The sequence below is a fragment of the Xyrauchen texanus genome, chromosome 8 (assembly GCF_025860055.1).
Source record: "Xyrauchen texanus isolate HMW12.3.18 chromosome 8, RBS_HiC_50CHRs, whole genome shotgun sequence".
Taxonomy (NCBI): Eukaryota; Metazoa; Chordata; class Actinopteri; order Cypriniformes; family Catostomidae; genus Xyrauchen; species Xyrauchen texanus.
The window spans coordinates 26571266-26581737 of NC_068283.1; the positions used below are offsets into that span (position 1 = coordinate 26571266).

General features: G+C 37.0%; 1 protein-coding gene across 1 annotated transcript; it reads left to right on the forward strand.

Moving 5' to 3' along the window:
- Positions 1–337: 337 nt before the first annotated feature.
- On the forward strand, positions 338–4067 carry apnl (actinoporin-like protein). Its single transcript, XM_052131563.1, is given in 3 exon segments — positions 338–430; positions 1190–1310; positions 1793–4067. Coding segments are annotated over 2 exon segments (555 nt in total). The 5' UTR covers positions 338–430; positions 1190–1206; the 3' UTR covers positions 2244–4067.
- Positions 4068–10472: the final 6405 nt, after the last annotated feature.

A 10472-nucleotide genomic window follows, 5' to 3' on the forward strand; every position in this document is an offset into this window, starting at 1 on the left:
ACCTACTGTTGCTACACCAACTTGAATGAGCCTGCATTGCTGCAGTGCTCTAAAAAACATCAAGACTGAGTCATTTCTAATACAACTCTGAGCTTGCCTGATATAGCCTCTCCTTGAGGAGCAACTCCACTTTTCTGTTCCAACAGATATAACGGGTTGAGACATGTCAGCATAGTGTGCAATGTGCCTATTTAACATTAGCTAATTATGTGTATAACAGTGCTATGTATGTGTGTGTTAGTATGTTTGTGGATCTTACCCTAAAGAGGGTGTGTACTAAATCTCAGGAATCATGCTTGCTTGCAGGTGGGTATGCACTGTTCTTTTTGATGAGACACGGAAAGTGAAAGAGTAAAAACACAGTGATTCTTACCAAGCAACACGTCGCACACACAAACACACACACACACAACTCCGGAATCCTACAGAGGTAAGCCTTTATTAACCTTATTTAAAAAATGTTCTAATTAAATTAAAACTAAATGCATTTGCTTTTATTTGCACAAAAAAATTATAACACAAATAGTTTATTCAGTTACAGACATTTGAAAAATTCTATTTCACACTCCCCGCTTCTTTTATTAGAGCACGGCATGATAAATGTTGAAGATTGCTAAAGGCACAATGGTTTTTGACGTAGTGGTATCTGCACATGTTATTATTGTGAACTTGTTTATTTACTTGTTAGTGTTGAGAGTTGCAATGAAGGAAGGCCAGAAGTATTCATGTTGTAAAGGGCCATCTTATAATCAGATTGTTTAAACAGAGAACACTTTATAACATTAATCTATGTCTGATTTTACATCACAAGTTTGTAAATATGCACATACACACGCACCTCACATTTCTCACAACACAAACAAGCATGTAAATGTTTTTCGTTTGCAAATATGAAATTTAACAACAATTCATAACAGCATTAAATAGTTCAAATGGCAAAAAAAAAAAAAAAAAATCAGACAACACTACCCTCTTTCTTGATGTATAGCCTAACTTTTGATAGCAAAATATCACAGAAAAACATAAGAAAGTTTGTTTTTTTTCTCTGTGGGCCTGAGTATGATCAAAATGGCATTTCCATTTTTTTATTTTTTTATTATTATTTTACTTCAGACTCCTTTTTTTAATTTTACTATTACTCCTATCATTCCCTCCCTTCCGACTTCTGTCCGCTTCATCTGTCAGTCAGAGCTATCACATATCATCATGACTGAGTCTGCTGAGGCTGTGGCTGCCAATGCGAGCAGCAGGAGAAATGCCACCATAGAGATCACCAACCTGACAAGCAACTACTGCCTCTTCAACCCAAAGTGAGACTGGAACCAGAAGCAAAGCTTCCTATGTTAAACCAGCCAATCAAAAAATACTTTCCTAATAAAGTAGGGTGTCCAAATGTCTGAGACAACTAGAGAAAATGCTTCTATTTTGCGTTTATCTAATTTGCCGGGGGGTTCGTTTGCTTTTTCAGTAACATAGTATAGTATCATTTGCTTATTCAATATTTTTTTAATGCAGAACTAAAATATTTCTTATCCATTTTACATCATAAAATTCTTTGTTGAAAATGTTTCTAAATTCTAAAACTTCAAATTCAATGTGTTCTCAGACTGTTGGACCTCACTTTATATCTCCACATTAAGAGAAATGGGTTCAGGGTTATCAAATGTGTTTAAATGTGTATGTGTACATGGCAATGAGGAAATGTGTGTTGGTATGAATAATGTATCTATGTGGATTGGTGTATCTCTCTTAGTGTATGATTCATGCATAACCCTTCCATCTAATCCCACAGAGTTTATCTGGATAGTGGTGAAACCTTAAACCCACCTCAGCCCACTATACGCCCACTTAAGACTGAAGTCTGAACCTTCACAAAGACCAGTGCCCAGGCCACTGGTAGTGTGGGGGTCATGACCTATGACCTCTTTGAGCGAAGCAAAAATGACTTCATTGAGACCTTGTCCATCATGTTCTCGGTACCCTGGGACTTCAACTTGTTCAAAAATTGGTTTGCAGTGGGCATCTACCCTAAAGGGAAGGAGTGTGATCAGGCTCTTTATAAAGAAATGTACTATCAGAAGAACCAGCATGGCTTTGTGAGGGAGGAGGCTAATGGGTCAGGCATTAACTATGAGGGCAACTACCTGAACATCAGGGCCACCATGTGTCCTTTGGGCAAGGCCATGATAAAGCTGGAGGTGTGGGACAAGTTGTTTTCTCCCTTGGCTCAGCAGGCTTGCTGAGAAGATAAACCAGTCTTTCATATGCAGTAACTGAATAAGATCATGCAGTCCTTTATCACATATTGTGCTTCTTATATGTCAGTTATCATCAATATTAACAGTTACTCTTATCATTCTATAAAAAATCTTCTCCCATAACTTTCTAGCTACTCGCTTTACAGACTGCCAATGTGCATGTTCATTCTGAACTATGTAGAAAGAGATTGTTTAAACTAGAGTAGCATATACAGTATATATTTTCCAGCTCTGTAATGCCCCACACTTTAAACTGTTTGCTCTCTTTGTCAGTAGCATGCTTTAGATGTGTGTTTACACTTTTCATTTGATTTCTGGTGGCTAAATTCGCTCTCACATTAGCCAGCCATTGTTGGGTTGTTATTCTGTGGCACTAACTTCCGGGTGATTTTTTTCCACCCTCATCAGGATAGAGATCCCACTGAACAATGCACATTGAAGCCACTGAAGAGCTTTTTTTCAAATAAATATTTATTCTGCAATTTCATCTTAATACCTTTGCCTTTTTCTGAGCCTGAAGGCTCGGAGCTGTATGTATTTTTGTATTTAAAATCTCAAATGAGTGCTGAGGCTGTCAGCTATAAGCCAGAAACAATCCTGTGTAAATATTTTGCAATATGTATTTGGAAATTCCAAATGCCTGAAGTGGGCTTTTGAACCATGGGAAACAGGCACAGACAGAGGAAGATATAAAGAATGAATGACAGAAAGAAAAAAGGACAGTATAACACAAGTGGTGGGGCAAGTTTTGAATACATGTTTTGATTCTTCTTGTCCTGATGAACTCATTCATTATTAGGGATGGGAATGGTAAGGATTTTAATGATTCTGGATCCTATTACACTTTACAATTTCAATTCCTTAAAAAAATCCATTTTCAATACTTGCAAAACATTTGGGTTGTTAAGTAAACATACTAAACAAAATCAATATTATTTTTGATACATTTGAATGGTTCGAGATTTGTCCATCGTTTTTATTTGTTCATTAAAAAGAACAAGCTCATTTGTTTGCAACTCAAACTACACTAGTCACTGTGTATGTTTGCTGTTGCATGCAACCATTGCAATAGACTGATGTGTTATATACTGTAATTATTATCTATATTATTTTGCAGTACCAAGACATTAAATTCAGATTACAAGCTCACAGCTCACTTAAAGCATGACATATTTTTTTGTGGCCTAACGATTCAGTACTGAATAGCGTATACAGGAAATATTTTCAGAGTATTTTAGTATGGCTGCATAGTATGTGAAAGTAAATGTTCAAGAACCAGTAACGTATCTTGACACCACTGTGACATTTTTTGTTGTTTTTTTATACAGCATAGTAGGTTTTCGATTCCCAAGCCTATTCAGAAGGCACTGAATAATTTCTCTCCAGCTTACCCCATACTGGAAATGTAATGTTGTGCACAAACAGTTACCACACAGTTTACAATCAATAAAACGTCAACGCCCATTTATCAGTGACACATGTAACTATAATTGGCAAAGTACAGGTGTAATCTAATAAGCAACCATCACTATTTTCCCAAATCCGGAGGGACTGACATCTCATTTAATGCCCCAGCAATCCAGTCATCATGGTCAAAGAGCACCATTTGTAGTGGGCACAACTCAAGAAACTGCAGCACATTTACTATCATCCTATAAAGACAAGTTTAAACTAAGATCTTAATTCAATGCTTAAGAGCCAGAGAGATGTGCTCTTTCTGTTTCACCACAACTTCATTTTACTACAAACCCATTACCCTCCTTTGGAGCTCTGATCAAAGATTCCTTTCTCTATCTGCTATGGCATTTGCATGGAAAACCATACAAAATACAACAGGCTAACTCTTAGCTCTTTAGCAGATATCTCTGAAGCATTGTTGCATGAAGTATTGAGGTGGTGGAGAACTGCTGCAAACAGATGGCAAGTGCATTTCTGATGCTACTGTGGTATATTGAGTCAAGTGTGTGGATTTCCCCCACTTTAGAGCTGGAAGCACAATTCTTTTCTTTCAATCTCAGTGTATTCATTTTGCACTATGACAGAAATATCTTGCATTTTGCTTATGCATTTGTGCATGTGATTATAAGCAGGTGTGTGTGCATGCCAGATTTTAAACACACATGGCAAAACACCGGATAATCACAATTAACATTAACACATACTAACATTAATGAGGTTTGACTCTGTAATATTATAATTTAGAAAATAAACTTAAAGGTGATGTGCGTAATTAATTTTTTCAAAGTTCAAAATACTTTCAATTATAATGTGCAGAGACAACAAAGAGGAGTAAGTAAGGGGAAACCCTGTTTATGCACCAGAGCCATCCAATGCAGAAGTGTTAATTTGTCTGTAGAGGGAAACCTCAGGGAGGAGGGCATTGGGCCAAGGTTATAGGTTACACTACAATATGGCTTCTCCATGAGCTAATTTGAGTTTTCAGATCAGTGCACAAGATCTGCATAAGATTGGGAGTGTCAAAGTTTACTTGGAGGAGGTGCACTGATGTGAATTTAAGATCACAGTGACAGGGTCAAAGTTGAAACAGCAAGATGTCAACTTACCCAATGTCAGTGGCAAGTTAACTAACCTTATTGGAATGGAACACAAGGCTGAACACTGCAGGGGCTGTTAGGATTAAATAGTCTGTCTGGTGGATCTTAATTTACAGGAATCTCAAGAACTGATTTACACATTTTCCTTAAGAAAAGAGGGTCTAGTCTTCTTCTTTTTAAATACAACCCAGAATGATGATGGTTATTGCTACACATTGCCAGGGATTAAAAGTGCACTATTATCTTTGCATATACAGTGAAATCTGCCATTTTTTTTTTTTTATTTGTTTAAAGAGACGATGTCAGTGACATCACTAACTAGATGTTTCAATGTAATTAAAAATCCATATCTTGCATGTCTGAAAATAGATCTATGTGTAAATCACAATTAATTTTCCCTGTGCATTTACCTAGGGGTTTACAGCAGCTGCAGTGTAACAGTGCCACTGTGTGGATGAATAAGGGTACAGTGACTCAAACGACATGCCTACATGCAATATAAACATAAAAACATCAAGGGGTTTCTGTTGCTATGATAAGCGTTAGTGTGCTATATGAGCCATTAATAGTCTTGTGTAAGATATGTTAACTTACTATTTAAGATCATGAGAAACATACATTTGGCCAGAGGTGGAAAATAACGAATTAGAACTACTCTCGTTACAGCACTTAAAAGTTTTTCTAAAATCTTGTTTAGTTGTACATCTGCCCTTCCACATCTCTTTCTGTCATTGTTAGAACCTTGTTAGTCCTGTGTCTTTGAAGGTTGCAGTCTTCACCTTTGTATGAAATCTTCGTTTTTTGTTTTGTTTTGTTTTTTGGCAATTTCAAGCATTGTACAGCCTTCATTCCTCAAAACAATGATTAACTGACAAATCTCTTGAGACAGCAGTTTCTTTTTTGCCATTTTTTACCTAATATTTACCTTAAGACATGCCAGTCTATTGCATACGGTGGCAACACAAAAACAAACACAAACACAATGTTAAGCTTCATTTAACGAACCACATAGCTTTCAACTGTGTTTGATGCAATGGCAAGTGATTTTCTAGTACCAAATTAGCAATTTAGCACAATTACTCAATTACAAAAGCCTTTCTCCTCCTCTTCCTCCTCCTCCCCCTCTTCCGGGAGGCGTTGACTCCCATGATGTGGGAGGTGCTGGCTCGTCGACCATGACGTGAGACACTGGCTCGTCGACTATGATGTGGGACGCTGGCTCCATTGTTGCCAACTTAGCGACTTTGTCGCTATTTTTAGCGACTTTTCAGACCCCTTTAGCGACATTTTTTAAAAAAAGCGACTAGCGACAAATCTAGCGACTTTTTGGACAAACCTTAGCAACTTTCCAAATTCCAAATATCGCCAGTACTGCAAGCGTGAGGTCTTACTTCCCCGCTGCGTCTGCTCTGTTCAGTGAGCGGCTGAGAGGAGCAGCACATTCCGTTGACTGCACGCCAGCGGACATAGACATGAATGAGCTGCGCATGTGCACGCTGTGTTAGCAGGAACCAATCAGTGATCACATAGCAGCTGCCTTCTCCTTTGTTTTAATTCAAAACATTTAATTTGACCGTTTTTTCTTGGCATGCGCTTATATTCACTACTAATCAGAGTTTTAGTTCATTCCGGTTCGGTTTCTGAACTCTCCGACTTCAGATCGTATATTTACAGACTCTATACATTTTACTTATCCAAACACAACAATAAACCTTCTTCAAACTCATAAACATGTAACGTTAGCTAAGTTCCGTTCCGTTGTCTAACAGAAAATATGTAATTGAGAACCGTTTTACTGGACATTCGGCTATATACTTATATAAAAACAGTATGAGCACGGTTTAGGGGAGACAACCGTTATTATAAACTGAAGTAGGCTACAGTACCGACAAATTAGGCAGAATGCAAATACGACGCGATGACGTCATTAATATGCTAATGACGCATGACGTCATCTGGCGACATTTAACTACTTTTCGAGCAGGCTTTAGCTACTTTCCATTGAAAATAGTTGGCCACACTGGCTGGCTCGTCAACCATGACGTGGACCTCTGATTCGGAGGCCATGTCGTGGTATTCTAGCTCAGTATCCGCCTCCCAAGTACTTTTAAGCCAGTATCGCCGAAATCGATACCGATACCTCTTTTAATTTTGATAAAATTATTAACTTAAATTATATTACATTTTCAATTAACATGCACTCGAATGCTATATGATTTTGAAAAAAATGATCTTGCTTCAGACAGAAAACACAACAGTCACTGATCTTTCCCTCAGCCCTTTCTGTCAAGTGGAGCGTCCGTGTAAAGCAACATCTGATATCACACACAACTCACATGAAAGGTGTGTGTCTTTCAGGTCCATTTCTCTCAATTTGTGAAACATTCTCAGCAGTTTGCGTGTGTGACTCTAAAATACGGGTCAAACGGCATCCAGGGTTGGGAGGGTTACTTTTGAAAATTATTCAGATTACAAATTACATGCTGTAAAATGTAATTTGTAATGTATTCTGTTAGATTACTCAAGGTCAGTAACATATTCTAAATACTTTGGATTACTTCTTCAGCACTGGTAGATTTTTCACTTGTTTTGATTATAAAAAATCTGCCAGTACAGTAAGACAAAATAAACATGTTAAAAATACATTCACTGAAAAACCTAAATATCTTATGCAGTGTTGTTTCTAAAACAAGATTAATCTAATTGATCGAGTTTTAAGGATTTTTAGATATTTTAACAGGAAAGCAATAAAAACATTATTATCAAGAATATGATTTTTCCCTAATATCAAAGGTCTAACTAGAAAAAAAGAAATTGTGATCCAACGTGACTTTTCGTGTTTGAAAAATATGATTGTGTCTGGTAACATGTGCATGTACCTATTATGTTAGCTTAACATAAAGCTAACAATTTACACAAGGTTTATTTCTATTTCTTCTGCTCCAAACTTACTTTAAACTTACTTCTCTGTCTTTAACGTAACACATCATAAGAAAGTTTTTCACCACTGTTCAAATGCACTTTGAACGCATCAAACAAAAAACAAAGCTTCGACCAAACCAGATATTAGATCCCTGCACAGTAGTAGGCATAGTAGTAGTAATTTCTTGGCTGATAAAATTTAAACCATCAAAACAAAATTACAGTAATACAACCGTCTCCCACAGTATTTCAGAAGACAGTGTCTCACAGTATTCACAACGAGCAACTTCAGTCCTTTGCTTATATGGGTCAGGAAGAGCTAAAAAACTTAATAAAGCATAAAAAGTGACATGTTATACCCAATAAAGTATGTGCATGTGTGCATTTATTTGCAGTCTCTGTGTTTGTTCCTAAGATTATTTACCTTGTTTTTTTTTTTTGTTTTTTTTTTACTGTGCTTCAGTTTTTCTGTGGTTCTTGTGCAGCAGAACTTCACAATGCTCTCTCTCACTCAGGGGCGTTTCCAGCATTGAAGGACATCCGGGGCTTAGCCCAGACAATTTTATTTTCACACTAGCAACCACTTCTCTGTAGTCCAAAGCTGGTGAGAGGGTATTCTTTGAGTTTTGCTCTGGCTGGGCCTGTTTCTACAGTTCCTAAATCTTCCACTCTAGTATATCCTCGACTAACTCATCCTCTCTCCTCCCTGAATCATCTGTGATGCAAAAGAACAGATACAGCACATAACTTATTGCAAATCAGCTTCAAACAACTAATTCATCAAGTGCTACATATGTCAAAGTGTAGACCAATACCATTGAAGAAAATGTATTGGGAAGAGCAGATCAGTGGGATTGCCCTAAGATCTATCATGATTCTTTAATTGTCATGTACATTACCATAAAGTCATCACAAAAGAGTTATATTATAGTGAGTAAAGTGAGGTAAAAAATATTGAATATAAATAATATATTTTTTTTTTTACATAAATAGTCAAAATGATGTATAAGATCCTAAGTTAAAGCAATACATGAATGACTTTAGTCTAAGTTCATTGATACACCGTGGCATCGAACTGTATATAATTCTCATCATCTCTATGATAATAATTAATCTGTCAAAATCCTTTCATTAGGATCATTGAGATAAACAATGTTTCACTTTTATCTTTCTCTAAAGTAAAGTGACTGATTAATCGTTACCAGTTTCCATGCCTGATTCTGGCACAGCTGCTGCTCCTCAGTCTGTTGCTCATCTTTGCTACCCTCTACAAAACCATTTAATCAAATCAAAGTGTATATTTACTACAAACTAATATCACAAAACAAGTCACACATACATTTTATGCTAATGCTTATTGGTTATCCTTAGCGAAAACAACACCTGATAAACAAGAAAAGTATACTACGAACGGGACTACAACCGCGGTCTCCAGCGTGAGAGGCAGATGTGCTAACCACAAGGCTAGAAGCTACAACATGTAAAGACAGTCGTAGTGGACCTCTTGAGGTTTAGCTTACTGTGGGTGAAAGCCAGCTAGATGATGATCTTTAGACTTTAAGGACAAAAACAAATGTGAATTCTTACCCACTGACTTCTTTCGGAGAAATCCCCAAAGCCTTATTTGCTTCATTTTTGCTGTCTTTCCTGCTAACTGCTGTTAACTCGCCACTAAGTAACGTTAGTTGATGTCAACGACTGTGCAAGCTCCTCCCCTACCTGCTGCATATTCAACAGAGAGGAAGAAACGGAGTCGCCCATAGGCTACCGACAGCAAAGGAACTTATTCTATAGGCTAGATTATGCCTATGTCTATTTTTACAGGCTGTATGCAGTATGTGCGAAGCCAAAGCACAATGAAATAAGGCAATTTATGATTTCAGGGGTTTACATAGGCTTTTGTCCGGTTTCATATTTGTCAGTCAACTTTTCAAAAGTCAACTTTTCAAAATACATTCGGGGGTACACTCAAAACATTCGGGGCTGAAGCCCCGGCAAAATCGGCTGCCGCCGCCTCTGCTCTCACTCTCAATTTTAATTTTTAAGTACTTTATTGGCATGATTGTGTTTGCATACAATATTGACAAAACATTAATACACAAAACAGATAATAACAAGACAAATAATAATAATAAAATAGTAACAAATAACAATAAAAGTAGAATTAAAATAAGGTGCTAGGTAATTAATAAAATTAAATAAAAACTATAATAAAAATATACACTAATACAATATAAAATAAACTAAGCCTTTAACACAACATTATGAACATAAGAAAATAAAAGTACTGTGAATGAAGTACATTAAGGCAGTAACTGGTTTCTGAGGGTGTGCATCTCAAAAATGAATTTAGCTGCAACTGATGCATGATGGTCCTCCCCCAGTAACACCAGCATCTGATCGGTTTCTGCTGAACTGTAAAACTGTGGTATGAGGTTTGATAGTTTGTGGAGGTATCTCTCACCTCTGTACATTTCTCACAGTGAAGGAGAAAGTGTGTCTCTGTCTCTACCTCACCCGTGTCACAGTGAGGACAGACTCGTTCTTCCATTAAGTCATGTTTGTCTGTATCTGTCTTTTTCTATGGCCAGACTATGATCACTGAGTCTGTATTTGGTGAGGTTCCGTCTCTGTTTTGGATCACTTACAGTGTGGAGATATTCTGCTAGATTACGTTCTCTCTCTCAATTCAATTTCAATTTAAAAGTACTTTATTGGCACGATTGTGTTTACATAC